We start from the raw sequence: 16747 nt of genomic DNA, 5'->3' as shown, positions 1-16747 counted from the left end.
AATGCGGTGCCCGCGGGCACCAGGTAGCCCGTAAGGACCCGATGAGTAGCCCGCTGGCCTGTTCTAAAAATAGCTCAAATAACAGCACTTACCAGTGAGCTGCCTCAATTTTTTCAATTGTATTTATTTACTAGCATGCTAGTCTCACTTTGCTCGACATTTTTAATTCTAAGAGAGACAAAACTCAAATAGAATTTGAAAATCCAAGAAAATGTTTTAAAGACTTGGTCTTCACTTGTTTAAATAAATTCATAAATTTTTTCACTTTGTTTCTTAAAACTTTCAGATAGACAATTTTAGAGAAAAAAATACAACCTTAAAAATGATTTTAGGATTTTTAAACACGTATATCTTTTTACCTTTTAAATTCCTTCCTCTTCTTTTCTGACAATTTAAATCAATGTTCAAGTATTTTTTTGTTATTGTAAAGAATAATAAATACATTTTAATTTAATTCTTCATTTTAGCTTCTGTTTTTTCGACGAAGAATATTTGTGAAATATTTCTTCAAACTTATGATTAAAATTCCAAAAAATATTCTGGAAAATTTAGAAAATCAGTAGAATCAAATTTAAATCGTATTTCAAAGGCTTTTGAATGTATTTAAAATTTTTGTTCTGGAAAATCTAGAAGAAATAATGATTTGTCTTTGTTAGAAATATAGCTTGGTCCAATTTGTTATATATTCTAACAAAGTGCAGATTGGATTTTAAACTATTTAAAACATGTCATCAAAATTCTAAAATTAATCTTAATCAGGAAAAATTACAAATTATGTTTTATAAATTATTATTTTAATTTTTAAAAAAGATTCGAATTGGCTAGTATTTCTCCTCATTTTTTTCGGTTGAATTTTGAATTTTAAAGAGAGTCGAAATTTAATTTTCTTTTTTTTTCGTGTTTTCCTCTCTTTTAAACCGTTCAATTAAGTGTTTTTTTCATCATTTATTCTCCACAAAAAAACCTTCCGTAAAAGGAAAAAAAATGTATGACGGAATGACAGACAGAAATACCCATTTTTTTTAATATATATAGCTTTATTTATTAAAGGTAAATTGAGCAAATTGGCTATTTCTGGCAATTCATTTAAGTGTGTATCAAACTGGTAGCCCTTTGCATTAATCAGTACCCAAGAAGTAGCTCTTGGTTTCAAAAAGGTTGGTGACCCCTGGTGTAGAGGAACTTGGACCACGGTAAACACATTGGCAGATCCTTACATTGACATTTTAACTCTGCTAGTGTTGTATATTTGTTGAATCGTGTGATGAGCCAAGAAGACGCCAACGAGGAATCGCCGAACAAAAAGCTTTGTTTCAGCGAGCCTCAGACTGGAACTGCAGCTTCCAGGAGAAAGAGTATGGGCATGATTATTTTTACTCTCGCACCACTGTGCCTAAATACGCCTTACACGAAGACCCTCAATCTTCGTAACTCTAGCCTTGGAGCCGGCCAGTCTGGACAAAGCCCAGTTCGTTGTTTGGCCAGTCAACCTATTCCCTGACCTCAGTTTGAGTCGGGTGACCTCCGACCCTTATCTTCTACTCCTACCTGTGGGGGCTTCCTACCAGATGTTGCTAATGTTTTTATAAACACTCCTAAACTCATGCCTGCATTCCTTTAGGATTCCAATTGTCCTGTGGATTAAGAGCCACCACTCTCTGGAAAGGCTGTGATGGACATCTGCACCCGAAGCTATCTAAGGGCATACTTCCTTAGTAGAATTATCCTCTAAAGCAGGGGTGTTAAATTAATTTTAAATCACGTGGAGAAAAATCTACCCCCAAATTGGCCGGACTGGTAGATTCACGGCACGATAACTTAAAAGTAACGACGTTTAAAAATGGAACAAGCACATTCTGAAAATGTACAAATCATAATGTTGTTGTTTTTTTACACTTACATGTTGCGGTTAATAGTATTCTACCTTTATTTCTCTGTATAATTTCTGAATAAATGATGTGATAATGTTCATCAGTCAACTCATTGGTGTTAATTTTCGATCTATCAAGATAAAAAAATATATAAATCTAATTAAAGGATGTTATTTATGTAGTTTGCTCATTTTCTTCGACTGGTGAACTTAACATCATCCATTGTGTACCGCTTGTCCCTTTTTGAGGTCGCTGGAGCCTATCTCAGCTGTATTGGGCGGAAGGCGGGGTAAAACCTGGATAAGTTGCCACCTCATCGCAGGAACCAACATCATGTAGTTTATAAATGTTATTACATATGTAGCATTATCTACAAAGATACAAAGAAATGCTATTGTGACATCTAGTGGACACATTAAGAACAGCGGCTCATTTTTTATACTTTGCAAACTCATCCCGCAGGCCAAAAACAACCTGTTTGCAGGCCTAAACCGGCCCACGGGCCGTACGTTTGACACCCCTGCTCTAAAGGATTCTGTGACCAAATACATGCTAGTTCACAATCATATATAAATGACCACACTAGCAAACAGACCACTGGTGTCCAAACTTTTGACTTACATAACTGAGGCGTTCCTCAAGGCCCCCCTTTAAGTCCTCTCCTTTTTTTTGACAGTTACACATTTTTTTGGTTGTATGGTGTTCCTCAGTGTGACAGTCTCAAGCTGTCGTCTTTTGGGTTCCATGGACCACCAAGGAAGGACATGACTTCGAGCGAGTTTGACTTGCTTTATTTTCCCACACAAGCTTGTCTGCGGTCGGGTCGCTCTTCCGCTGCGTCTCCCGTCTCCCTTAGCTGCTCGCTCCGCCGTCTGCTTTTCAGCAGCACATACTTCAGTCCGCCTATTCTTGTCTCTATCGTTGTATGTGTTTTTTCTCGCTCCACACCATCACCAGCCAAGGCCCCCGTTTAAGTCCTCTCCTTTTTTTGACAGTTACACATTTTTTTGGTTGTATGGTGTTCCTCAGTGTGACAGTCTCAAGCCGTCGTCTTGCGGGTTCCATGGACCACCAAGGAAGGACATGACTTTAAGCACGTTTGACTTGCTTTATTTTCTCACACAATCTTGTCTGCGGTCGGGTCGCTCTTCAGCTGCGTCTCCCGTCTCCCTTAGCTGCTCGCGGCGCCGTCTGCTTTTCAGCAGCACGTACTTCAGTCCGCCTCTTCTTGTCTCCGTCATTGTACGTGTTTTTTCTCGCTCCGCACCATCACCAGCCCCGTTCTCTCCTCCTTCTCCCCTTTTATACAGGGAGAGGAGATACGTTACTCGTGTCCAGGTGCGTGATTCGCACACCTGATCTCGTTTGTAGCGTCGCTTCCGGCACGCCCCGACTCGTCGCTCGCTCGTCATCCCCCCCTCCTCGCCGCCATCTTGGGCCGGGCTCCAGTGTGCCCTGCCTGTCAGTCGGACCGTCGGCTCTGCCTCTCCACACTCAGGTTTCCACTTTAGGCCCCTCCCCCCCACCAAATTTGGGTTATTCAAATTGTAACTCACATTTTTGCCGGAGATTCCTAAAAACACTAGAGTGCTGTCACACAGATGATCTTTCACTATTTTTTTTTTTTTTTTTTTTTTTTGCAGAAGGACAGCACTTCTAAACTTTGACAAAAGTAAAAGACCAAAAACCAATGTGTGGTCCTCTGGAATATACAAATAGTAAAAATAGTGGAGGGAGAAATCTGCTTAATTATCACATTGCAGACACACAGCTACACAGTCTGAAATAATAAATACAAACATTTAAAATCATGCAGTATAAATTAAAAAAAAAACACAAAAAAGGACACACATGTACATTCAAACATCGATTTAATGTTTTGGCACGTTTTTAATGAGCATATTGTTGATGCGTGACACTTTCAGTGATCGCTAACAAGGTATGGAACGAGCCAGTTATACATCCATGTAGTTCCGGTACTCAATGACCCCCCCAAAAAACCTAAGGGATCCACTTTCCGTTTGGACGTCTTTGTTTGGTCCCATTGTCCATGTTCCCGCCGGTTTGTCTGTTGATTAACAAAACGGTCGTCAGTGTCTGACCCGTTCAAAGACGTCTCGCAGCCACGCTGAGTCCTCGTAGAGGCGAGGGTCCCCCAAATACTCCGAGGTCCTCTTGTAGAGGTAGTAGTACAAGACGGAAGCTGTCGGCACACAGGAATACGTAAAAATGCAGAACAAAACACCCGGATTTCCAAGAATTCCCAGTTTTCAGGCATATTTTCCCCATTCAAGATGAATCGACCATTTTTCAAATTTCCACCAATTTTCGACCAATTCAAACCATTCCACCTTCAACATTTTCCACTCATCCTGGGAATTCAAACTATCATTTTTACAAGTTCAAAAAAATTCCAGGAATTCACAGAATTCCCTTTTTTTCTAACCCTTTTTTGATCCTTTTTTCTGGCGACTATATTGTTCAACCCACTTCAACCGTTCCATCCATCCATCCATCATCTTCCGCTTATCCGAGGTCGGGTCGCGGGGGCAACAGCCTAAGCAGGGAAACCCAGACTTCCCTCTCCCCAGCCACTTCGTCTAGCTCTTCCCGGGGGATCCCGAGGCGTTCCCAGGCCAGCCGGGAGACATAGTCTTCCCAACGTGTCCTGGGTCTTCCCCGTGGCCTCCTACCGGTTGGACGTGCCCTAAACACCTCCCTAGGGAGGCGTTCGGGTGGCATCCTGACCAGATGCCCGAACCACCTCATCTGGCTCCTCTCGATGTGAAGGAGCAGCGGCTTTACTTTGAGTTCCTCCCGGATGGTAGAGCTTCTCACCCTATCTCTAAGGGAGAGCCCCGCCACACGGCGGAGGAAACTCATTTCGGCCGCTTGTACCCGTGATCTTATCCTTTCGGTCATGACCCAAAGCTCATGACCATAGGTGAGGATGGGAACGTAGATCGACCGGTAAATTGAGAGCTTTGCCTTCCGGCTCAGCTCCTTCTTCACCACAACGGACCGGTACAACGTCCGCATTACTGAAGACGCCGCACCGATCCGCCTGTCGATCTCACGATCCACTCTTCCCACGCTCGTGAACAAGACTCCTAGGTACTTGAACTCCTCCACTTGGGGCAGGGTCTCCTCCCCAACCCGGAGATGGCACTCCACCCTTTTCCGGGCGAGAACCATGGACTCGGACTTGGAGGTGCTGATTCTCATTCCGGTCGCTTCACACTCGGCTGCGAACCGATCCAGCGAGAGCTGAAGATCCCGGTCAGATGAAGCCATCAGGACCACATCATCTGCAAAAAGCAGAGACCTAATCCTGCGGTTACCAAACCGGAACCCCTCAACGCCTTGACTGCGCCTAGAAATTCTGTCCATAAAAGTTATGAACAGAATCGGTGACAAAGGACAGCCTTGGCGGAGTCCAACCCTCACTGGAAATGTGTTCGACTTACTGCCGGCAATGCGGACCAAGCTCTGGCACTGATCGTACAGGGAACGGACCGCCACAATAAGACAGTCCGATACCCCATACTCTCTGAGCACTCCCCACAGGACTTCCCGAGGGACACGGTCGAATGCCTTCTCCAAGTCCACAAAGCACATGTAGACTGGTTGGGCAAACTCCCATGCACCCTCAAGAACCCTGCCGAGAGTATAGAGCTGGTCCACAGTTCCACGACCAGGACGAAAACCACACTGTTCCTCCTGAATCCGAGGTTCGACTATCCGACGTAGCCTCCTCTCCAGTACACCTGAATAAACCTTACCGGGAAGGCTGAGGAGTGTGATCCCACGATAGTTGGAACACACCCTCCGGTCCCCCTTCTTAAAGAGAGGAACCACCACCCCGGTCTGCCAATCCAGAGGTACCGCCCCCGATGTCCACGCGATGCTGCAAAGTCTTGTCAACCAAGACAGCCCCACAGCATCCAGAGCCTTAAGGAACTCCGGGCGGTTCTCGTCCACCCCTGGGGCCTTACCACCGAGGAGCTTTTTAACTACCTCAGCGACCTCAGCCCCAGAAATAGGTGAGTCCACCACAGATTCCCCAGGCACTGCTTCCTCATAGGAAGACGTGTTGGTGGGATTGAGGAGGTCTTCGAAGTATTCCTTCCACCTATCCACAACATCCGCAGTCGAGGTCAGCAGAACACCATCCGCACCATACACGGTGTTGATAGTGCACTGTTTCCCCTTCCTGAGGCGGCGGACGGTGGTCCAGAATCGCTTCGAAGCCGTCCGGAAGTCGTTTTCCATGGCTTCCCCGAACTCTTCCCATGTCCGAGTTTTTGCCTCCGCGACTGCTGAAGCTGCACACCGCTTGGCCTGTCGGTACCTGTCCACTGCCTCCGGAGTCCTATGAGCCAAAAGGACCCGATAGGACTCCTTCTTCAGCTTGACGGCATCCCTCACCGCTGGTGTCCACCAAGGGGTTTTAGGATTGCCGCCCCGACAGGCACCAACTACCTTGCGGCCACAGCTCCGATCTGCCGCCTCGACAATAGAGGTGCGTAACATGGTCCACTCGGACTCAATGTCCAGCACCTCCCTCGTGACATGTTCAAAGTTCTTCCGGAGGTGGGAATTGAAACTTTGTCTGACAGGAGACTCTGCCAGACGTTCCCAGCAGACCCTCACAATGCGTTTGGGCCTCCCAGGTCTGTCCGGCATCCTCCCCCACCATCGCAGCCAACTCACCACCAGGTGGTGATCGGTAGAAAGCTCCGCCCCTCTCTTCACCCGAGTGTCCATAACATGAGGCCGCAAATCCGATGACACAACTACAAAGTCGATCATGGAACTGCGGCCTAGGGTGTCCTGGTGCCAAGTGCACATATGGACACCCTTATGCTTGAACATGGTGTTTGTTATGGACAATCCGTGACGAGCACAAAAGTCCAATAACAAAACACCACTCGGGTTCAGATCCGGGCGGCCATTCTTCCCAATCACGCCTCTCCAGGTTTCACTGTCGTTGCCAACGTGAGCGTTGAAGTCTCCCAGTAGGACAAGGGAATCACCCGGGGGAGCACTTTCCAGTACTCCCTCGAGCGTTCCCAAAAAGGGTGGGTACTCTGAACTGCTGTTTGGTGCATAAGCACAAACAACAGTCAGGACCCGTCCCCCCACCCGAAGGCGGAGGGAGGCTACCCTTTCGTCCACCGGGTTGAACTCCAACGTACAGGCTTTGAGCCGGGGGGAAACAAGAATTGCCACCCCAGCCCGTCGCCTCTCACTGCCGGCAACGCCAGAGTGGAAGAGGGTCCAATCCCTCTCGAGAGAAGTGGTTCCAGAGCCCTTGCTGTGCGTCGAAGTGAGTCCGACTATATCCAGCCGGAATTTCTCGACTTCGCGCACTAGCTCAGGCTCTTTCCCCCCCAGTGACGTGACGTTCCACGTCCCAAGAGCTAGCTTCTGTAGCCGAGGATCGGACCGCCAAGTGCCCTGCCTTCGGCTGTCGCCCAGCTCACAATGCACCCGACCTCTATGGCCCCTGCTATGGGTGGTGAGCCCATCGGAGGGGTGACCCACGTTGCCTCTTCGGGCTGTGCCCCATGGGAACAGGCCCGGCCACCAGGCGCTCGCCATCGTGCCCCACCTCCGGGCCTGGCTCCAGAGGGGGGCCCCGGTGACCCGCGTCCGGGCGAGGGAAATCTGGGTCCATGATGTTTCTTCTTCATAAAGGTCTTCGAGCTGCTCTTTGTCTGATCCCTCACCTAGAACCTGTTTGCCTTGGGAGACCCTACCAGGGGGCTTTATGCCCCCGGACAACATAGCTCCTAGGATCATTGGGACACGCAAACTCCTCTACCACGATAAGGTTGCAGCTCAGAGAGGTTGCAGCTCAACCGTTCCACCGTCGCAAAATTCCTCTTAATCAGGACAAAAAAACAAAGTTGTTTTTTTAACTGGAAAAAATTCCCGGTTTTACCGAAATTCCTTAATACCATTTGTCAATTAAAAATGTTACTACTTTGTTTCTCAATCGATTTAAAAAATGCCAACACCAACCATTTCAACTCATTCAGAACATTTAAGTCTTTTAACATTTTCCCCAAAATTCCCGTTTTTCACGAAATTTCCCTAAAATTCCCATTGAAATGAACGGGACCGTTCCAACTCCAAAATATTCAGCCTGTTCAAAATTGTGTGTTCCAGTTCAAATTTTTTTTTAAATATCAGGATTTCCAAGAATTCTCAGTTTTCGGTGACATTTTCCCCATTCAAGATGAATTGGCCAAACTTCCACCATTTCCACATTTTTCAGCCCATTCAAACCATTCCACCTTCAACATATTCCACTCATCCTGGAAATTCAAACTATAATTTTTCCAATTCAAAAAAAATCCAGGAATTCTCAGAATTCCCATTTTTTCAAACCCTTTTTTCTGGCGACTACTCTTTCCACATTTTTTAACCCACTTCAACCGTTCCACCGTCCAAACATTCCTCTTAATTTAGACAAAAAACTATGTTGTTTTTTTAACTAGAAAAATTTCCCAGTTTTCCAGAAATTCCATAATACCATTTGTCAATTAAAAATGTTATTACTTCAACGTTTCTCGATCGATTTAAAAAATTCCAACACAAACCATTTCAACTCATTCAGAACAATCACGTATTTTAACATTTTCCCCAAAAAATCTCGCTTTTCCCGAAATTTCCATGAAATTCCCATTGAAATGAATGGGACATTTTTCAAAGTTCCGCAACTCCCACTTTTTTCATCCGTTTCAAACCGTTCCAACACCACAATATTCAGCGTGCAACATTTTTTCAAAATTCCCAGATTTCCAAGAATTCCCAGTTTTAGGGACATTTTCCCCATTCAAGATGAATTGACCATTTTTCAAACTTCCACCATTTCCACAATTTTCAACCGATTCAAGCCATTCCACCTTCAACATATTCCACTCATCCTGGAAATTCAAACTATCATTTTTACAAGTTCAAAAAAATTTCAGGAATTCCCTTTTTTTCAAACCATTTTTTGATCCTTTTTTCTGGCAACTACTCCTTCCACATTTTTCAACCCAATTCTACCGTTCCACCGTCTAAACATTCCTCTTAATCAGGACAAAATACTAAGTTGTTTTTTTTAACTAGAAAAATTCCCGGGTTTCCAGAAATTCCATAATACCATTTGTCAATTAAAAATGTTACTACTTCAACGTTTCTCGATCATTTAAAAAATTCCAACACAAACCATTTGAACTTATTCAGAACATTCACGTATTTTAACATTTTACCAAAAAATCTCCGTTTTCCCGAAATTTCCATGAAATTCCCATTCCGCAACTCCCACTTTTTTCATCCGTTTCAAACCGTTCCAACACCACAATATTCAGCGTGCAACATTTTTTCAAAATTCCCAGATTTCCAAGAATTCCCAGTTTTTAAAGACATTTTCCCCATTAAAGATAAATTGACCATTTTTCAAACTTCCACCATTTCCACAATTTTCAACCGATTCAAACCATTCCACCTTTAACATATTCCACTCATCCTGGAAATTCAAACTATAATTTTTACAAGTTCAAAAAAAATTCCAAGAATTCCCTTTTTTTCAAACCCTTTTTTGATCCATTTTTCTGGCAACTACATTTTTCAACCCACTTCAACCGTTCCACCGTCTAAACATTCCTCTTAATCAGGACAAAAAATTAAGTTATATTTTTAACTGGAAAAATTTATCGGTTTTCCCGAAATTCCATAATACCATTTGTCAATTAAAAATGTTATTACTTCGTTTCTCGATCGATTTAAAAAATGCCAACACAAACCATTTCAACTCATTCAGAACATTCACGTATTCTAAAATTTTCCGCCCAAAAATCTCGCTTTTCCCGAAATTTCCATGAAATTCCCATTCCGCAACTCCCACTTTTTTTCATCCGTTTCAAACCGTTCCAACACCACAATATTCAGCGTGGAACATTTTTTCAAAATTCCCACATTTCCAAGAATTCCCAGTTTTTAAAGACATTTTTCCCCATTAAAGATAAATCGACCATTTTTCAAACTTCCACCATTTCCACAATTTTCATCCGATTCAAACCATTCCACCTTCAACACATTCCACTCATCCTGGAAATTCAAACTATCATTTTTACAAGTTCAAAAAAATACCAGGAATTCCCTTTTTTTCAAACCCTTTTTTGATCCTTTTTCCTGTCAACTACTCCTTCCACATTTTTCAACCCACTTCAACCGTTCCACCGCCCAAACATTCCTCTTAATCAGGACAAAAAACTAAGTTGTTTTATTAACTGGAAAAATTTCCCGGTTTTCCCGAAATTCCATACCATTTGTCAATTAAAAATGTTACTACTTCAACGTTTCTCGATCATTAAAAAAATTCCAACACAAACCATTTTAACTTCTTCAGAACATTCACATATTTTAACATTTTCCCAAAAAAATCTCGCTTTTCCTGAACTTTCCATGAAATTCCCATTGAAATGAATGGGACATTTTTCAAAGTTCCGCAACTCCCACTTTTTTCATCCGTTTCAAACCGTTCCAACACCACAATATTCAGCGTGAAACATTTTTTCAAAATTCCCAGATTTCCAAGAATTCCCAGTTTTAGGGATATTTTCCCCATTCAAAATGAATTGGCCATTTTTCAAACTTCCACCATTTCCACAATTTTCATCCGATTCAAACCATTCCACCTTCAACATATTCCACTCATCCTGGAAATTCAAACTATCCTTTTTACAAGTCCAAAACAAATTCAGAAATTCCCAGAATTCCCTTTTTTTTCAAACCCTTTTTTGATCCTTTATCCTGTCAACTACTCCTTCCACATTTTTCAACCCACTTCAACCGTTCCACCGTCTAAACATTCCTCTTAATCAGGACAAAAAACTAAGTTGTTTTATTAACTGGAAAAATTTCCCGGTTTTCCCGAAATTCCATACCATTTGTCAATTAAACATTTTGCTACTTCAACGTTTCTCGATCATTTAAAAAAGTCCAACACAAACCATTTCAACTCCTTCAGAACATTCAAGTATTTTAACATTTTCGCAAAATTTCCATGAAATTCCCATTGAAAAGAATGAGACATTTTCCTAAGTTCCGCAACTCCCACATTTTTCATCCGATTCAAACCGTTCCAACTCCACAATATTCAGCCTGTTCAAAATTGTGTGCTCTCCTGTAACAATATTTTTTAAATCGCGGATTTCCAAAAATTCCCAGTTTTCAGGGACATTTTCCCCCCATTTAAAATGAATTGTCAATGTTTTCAACTTTGCACATTTTTCAACCTATTCAAACCATTCCAACATCAACATATTCCACTCATCCAACTATCACTTTCCCAAGTTTCAAACCTAATTCTGTTTTTCCTGGAAATTCAAACTCTTTAACATTGAAACCATTTCAACAATCAAACCATTCTTACATTCATAAAACTTTCTGTCAGCACTTCAGTTCAACTTCAGCATTGGAACATTCACACACAATTCCTTCAGGAATTGCCTCATCTAATTTTACATTAAGTTTGCATTTTGAAGAAGAGTAAATGTCTTACCGGCTCTTTGGAACACAAACAGCACCTGAAGGCCATCTGTCCAAATAAATCTGTTGGTATTTAGCCATCGCAGATTCTGTAAATATAGACAAGCGTCACTGTTGACTTTGTTTTTAACACAATATAAATAATGGGATGAAAAGAAATCCTGAGTAAATACAACATAAATCACATTTTTCTTTATTTTAGCCATTGTTGTGATCCGCTTCCCGGATCACATTTGGATTTCGGTTTTTGAGTCCTTTTGTGTTTTCTGTTTGTTTTGGACTCTTCCGGTTCCTAGTTTTCCACTTCCTTATTCTTCTAAAATTTAGTTGGTTTGGGTTCATAGTCCAAAAAATTTGGTATACGTATTTCACATTGTTTTTGGATGTTTTTTAAGACGGCTTTATAGGCAGAGTAGATGACTCCCAATTATCTGCATTGTTAGCCGCCACTTACTAACCGTTTTTCGTTATTTAGAATGCACATTAAAGAGAAAGACGTGTTAGGGATTGTGGATGATGGGCAAATTGTGGGTTTTTTAGGTATAGTTTTCCCTCAGACATTAGCTAATATGCTAACACGTTTACAAGTGTCTGTGTTAGTATTAATAACTTACAGTGCCATTCTGTTGGTTTTGTTTCAGTTTCATAAATTCACCAAAACGTCAAAATGGAGTTATTGAGTCTGATAAGCTGATTGGAGAGCTAGCGTCCGCAGCTAATGGGTCCATGATGAGGACTTCTGTTTTGTTTGATCGGCCGTTTTACTGCCGTTTTACAGGCACTGTTTGGCAACAATTAAGGTATGTAAATGAACATTTACAAAATATTTTTGCGTGAATAATTCCTTTCACAACATATAAATCTGCGGCTTTATAGTCTGGTGCGACTAATATATGGAAAACATATTTTTCTTCTTCGGTGTATGTATTTTTACATTGTTTTTGGATATTTTTAGATGGCTTCATAGGCAGAGTAGATGACTCCCAATTACCTGCATTGTTAGCCGCCACTAACTAACCGTTTATTATTATTTAGAATGCACATTAAAAAGAAAGACGTCTTAGGGATTGTGGATATGGGGGAAATTGTGTTTTTTTTAAGTATAGTTTTCCCTCAGACATTAGCTAATATGCTAACATGTTTACAAGTGTCTTTGTGAGTATTATTAACATAAAATGGCATTCTGTTGGTTTTGTTTCGGTTTCGTAAATTCACCAAAACGTCTCCGTGGAATTATTGAGTCTGTTTAGCTGATTGGAGAGCTAGCATCCGCAGCTAGTGGGTCCATGACGATGACTTCTGTTTTGTTTGATCGGCCGTTTTACTGCCGTGTTACAGGCACTGTTTGGAAACAATTAAGGTATGTTAATAAACATTTACAAAATATTTTGGCGTAAATAATTCCTTTCACAACATATAGATCTGCAGCTTTATAGTCTGGTGCGGCTAATATATGTAAAATATTTTTTTTTTCTAAAATTTTGTGGGTTTGGCTGCATAGTCCGAAAAATTTGGTGTATGTATTTCACATTGTTTTTGGATGTTTTTTTAGACGCCTTTATAGGCAGAGTAGATGACTCCCAATTATCTGCATTGTTAGCCGCCACTTATTAGCTGATTTTCATTATTTAGAATGCACATTAAAGAGAAAGACGTGTTAGGGATTGTGGATGATGGGCAAATTGTGGGTTTTTTAGGTATAGTTTTCCCTCAGACATTAGCTAATATGCTAACACGTTTACAAGTGTCTGTGTTAGTATTAATAACTTACAGTGCCATTCTGTTGGTTTTGTTTCAGTTTCGTAAATTCACCAAAACGTCAAGATGGAGTTATTGGGTCTGATTAGCTGATTGGAGAGCTAGCGTCCGCAGCTAGTGGGTCCATGACGATGACTTCTGTTTTGTTTGATCGGCCGTTTTACTGCCGTGTTACAGGCACTGTTTGGCAACAATTAAGGTATGTAAATAAACATTTACAAAATATTTTTGCGTAAATAATTCCTTTCACAACATATAGATCTGCGTTTTTATAGTCCGGTGCAGCTAATATATGTAAAATATTATTTTTTTTCGAAAATGTTGTGGGTTTGGCTGCATAGTCCCGACAAATTCGGTGTATGTATTTCACATTGTTTTTGGATATTTTTTAGATGGCTTTATAGGCAGAGTAGATGACTCCCATCCCGACAAATTCGGTGTATGTATTTCACATTGTTTTTGGATATTTTTTAGATGGCTTTATAGGCAGAGTAGATGACTCCCAATTACCTACATTGTTAGCCGCCTCTTACTAGCCGTTTTTCATTTATTAGAATGCACATTAAAGAGAAAGACGTGTTCGGTATTGTGGAAAAATGTCACGGTGGAGTTATTGAGTCTGTTTAGCTGACTGGAGAGCTAGCTTCCGTAGCTAATGGGTCCATGACGATGACTTCTGTTTTGTTTGATCGGCCGTTTTACTGCCGTGTTACAGGCACTGTTTGGCAACAACTCATATTACAGCTTAGACCCTTGCCGGCGGCGCTCATCCGTCTGTGCGCTCCAGTGGGCCGCGCGCGACTCCGCCCTGCAGCGGCCCCGCCAGCTGTAATCAATCACTGCGCCTGCCCTTAATGATGGACCTGCCTTCATAAGCGTGCAGAACTTGGCATGCCGAGGCCAGAGTATAGCCTTCCGTACCTCCCCTGTGTCCATCCTCGAGTCACGCTGTGTGTCATGTGCTTCCGGATCTTCCCTGACTTCCTCGTGCTCTTCTGGTTTTTGACTCCTTGCTTCCGCCCATGGACTACCCTGCCTGTCTTGCCCTTGTCGGACTGCACCGCGTCTCTCAACACGCACCTCCAACACTTTTGTAAGAAACACTCCAGCTAATCTACACACATAGTCTTACACCATACACACTTGAGTTTTTGTCACACTTCATTTCCTTGGTTTATTCATTGGAATTGTTTGTTATTCTTATTATATATATATATATATATTTACTTTATATAAAATACATCTTTGTACACTATTTCCACCTGGTGTTAATCTGCCGCCATCTCCTCTTAGTTAAACACAACAAATTAAGGTATGTAAATAAACATTTACAAAATATTCTTGCGTGAATAATTCCTTTCACAACATATAAATCAGCGGCTTTATAGTCTGGTGCGGCTAACATATGGAATTTTTTTTTTTTTCAAAAATTTTGTGGGTTTGGCTCCATAGTCCGAAAAATATGGTATGTGTATTTCACATTGTTTTTGGATATTTTTTAGATGGCTTTATAGGCAGAGTAGATGACTTCCAATTACCTGCATTGTTAGCCGCCTCTTACTAACCCGTTTTCATTATTTAGAATGCACATAAAAGAGTTAGGGATTGTGGGCAATGGGCAAATTGTGTTTTTTTCAAGTATAGTTTTCCCTCAGACATTCAAACGGAAATGAATGTATTGTGTTTGTGCAAAATCACTGCTCCCACTTACCATGATCCAGGAATGGAGTATTACACTGAAGGTCAGATAGAGGGCAGAGAGCATTAGCAGCGCTCTAAACCTCTCCAACAATACGGCCACCAGACCGACCTGGAACACGTACGTGTTGAACAGCATCAAGAGAATGATGATGAGGTTGAAGAGGATGGCGATGTCCTGAATGCTAGCATTAAAAGACGCTCGTTAGAGACATGGAAGGGATTTAGGTTGACCATGACCATGTTTCTCTGTGGAACTTACATGAACAGTATCATCTGGACCGCTTGTTCGTGCCTCAGCAGCTCGCTGAAGGAGTTGACAAACAGGTCAAAGGAGAGCAGGCTGAGCTGAATAAGCAACACAAGCGAGTAGTTGCCGGCTTGGAGCGGCTCCGCCCCATAGGCTGGCCGCCCCTGCGGGTTCTGGTTCCACGGTGGATCCAAGGCTGCACTGCTCCGGTGCACACGCAATACACCAACATCAATCTGCACCTGGTTATTCCAATACCTGTCCCCTGAGGTTGGATAACTGCAGCATGAGGAGCCTTTTTTCTTATTGAATCTTCATATTAAATCTCCCATAATGACATCAACCTTCAGATTGAATCCAGACGCTGTAGAAAACAACACAGGGAAAATATTATTAGTGTTATTGTTGAGCGCTCTATGCTTCAAATCATATTAAGTGCGTAGTGCAAATGTCATTCGTTTACAGATTTGCATTTATTCATGCAGTTTCCCCACTTTGAGCATGCACACATACATTTTTGTATTTGTTACCTTCTTGAAATCTCCGAAACACGCTTAAAGGCCTACTGAAATGAGATTTTCTTATTTAAACGGGGATAGCAGGTCCATTCTATGTGTCATACTTGATCATTTTGCGATATTGCCATATTTTTGCTGAAAGGATTTAGTAGAGAACATCGACGATAAAGTTCGCAACTTTTGGTCGCTTATAAAAAAGCCTCGCCTGTACCGGAAGTAGCAGACGATGATGTCACCGGTGTGAGGGCTCCTCACATCCTCACTTTGTTTATAATCATAGCCACCAGCAGCTAGAGCGATTCGGTCCGAGAAAGCGACAATGTCCCCATTAATTTGAGCGAGGATGAAAGATTTGTGGATGAGGATTTTGACAGTGAAGGACTAGAAAAAGAAAAAAAAAAGGTGATTGCATTGGGAGCGATTCAGATGTTTTTAGACACATGTACTAGGATAATTCTAGGAAATCCCTTATCTTTCTATTCTGTTTCTAGTGTTTTAGTGAGTTAAATAGTACCTGATAGGGTGTGTCCACGGGTGTGTTGACGCCAGTCTCTGAGGAAAATCACGGCTGATCTCCGGTAAGAGGCGACGTTTTACCACAATTTTCCTCCTGAAACCTGCCGGTTGACAAGTGGTTGGGATCCATGTTCGCTTGACCGCTCTGATCCATAGTAAAGCTTCATCTCCGGGAATTTTAAACAAGGACACACCATGTGTTTGTGTGGCTAAAGACTAAAGCTTCCCACCTCCATCTTTCCACTTTGACTTCTCCATTATTAATTGAACAAATTGCAAAAGACTCAGCAACACAAATGTCCAAAATACTGTGTAATTGCGCGATGAAAAGAGACGACTTTTAGCCGCAAGTCGTGCTGCGCTAATATATCTCCTCCAACCAATAACGTCACGCGCACACGTCATCATTTGGTCTTCATTCCGCGACGTTTTCAACAGGAAACTTCGTGGGAAATTTTTAATTGTAATTTAGTAAACTAAACCGGCCGTATTGGGATGTGTTGCAATGTTAAAGGGGAACATTATCACCATTTCAAAAGGGTTAAAAACAATAAAAATCAGTTCCCAGTGGCTTGTTGTATTTTTTGAAG

General features: G+C 42.1%; 2 protein-coding genes across 2 annotated transcripts in view; one reads left to right on the top strand and one right to left on the bottom strand.

The window, feature by feature from the left end:
• LOC133543091 (CD151 antigen-like) overlaps positions 1-16747 on the top strand; it is an 87388-nt gene that overhangs the window by 3357 nt on the left and 67284 nt on the right. The window lies entirely within an intron of this gene.
• On the bottom strand, positions 3619-15301 carry LOC133543093 (transmembrane protein 138-like). The gene is made up of 4 exons (XM_061887510.1): positions 15136-15301; positions 14887-15058; positions 11431-11506; positions 3619-4074 (listed from the first exon to the last, which is right to left on the bottom strand). The coding sequence occupies exons 1-4, from the start codon at positions 15147-15149 to the stop codon at positions 3962-3964; spliced, it is 375 nt and encodes a 124-aa protein (XP_061743494.1). The 5' UTR covers positions 15150-15301; the 3' UTR covers positions 3619-3961.

The sequence above is a fragment of the Nerophis ophidion genome, linkage group LG25 (genome assembly GCF_033978795.1).
Source record: "Nerophis ophidion isolate RoL-2023_Sa linkage group LG25, RoL_Noph_v1.0, whole genome shotgun sequence".
In the NCBI taxonomy this organism is placed as follows: Eukaryota; Metazoa; Chordata; class Actinopteri; order Syngnathiformes; family Syngnathidae; genus Nerophis; species Nerophis ophidion.
The sequence above is the reverse complement of the archived record's forward strand: the minus strand, read 5'-3'. Positions and strand labels throughout refer to the sequence as shown.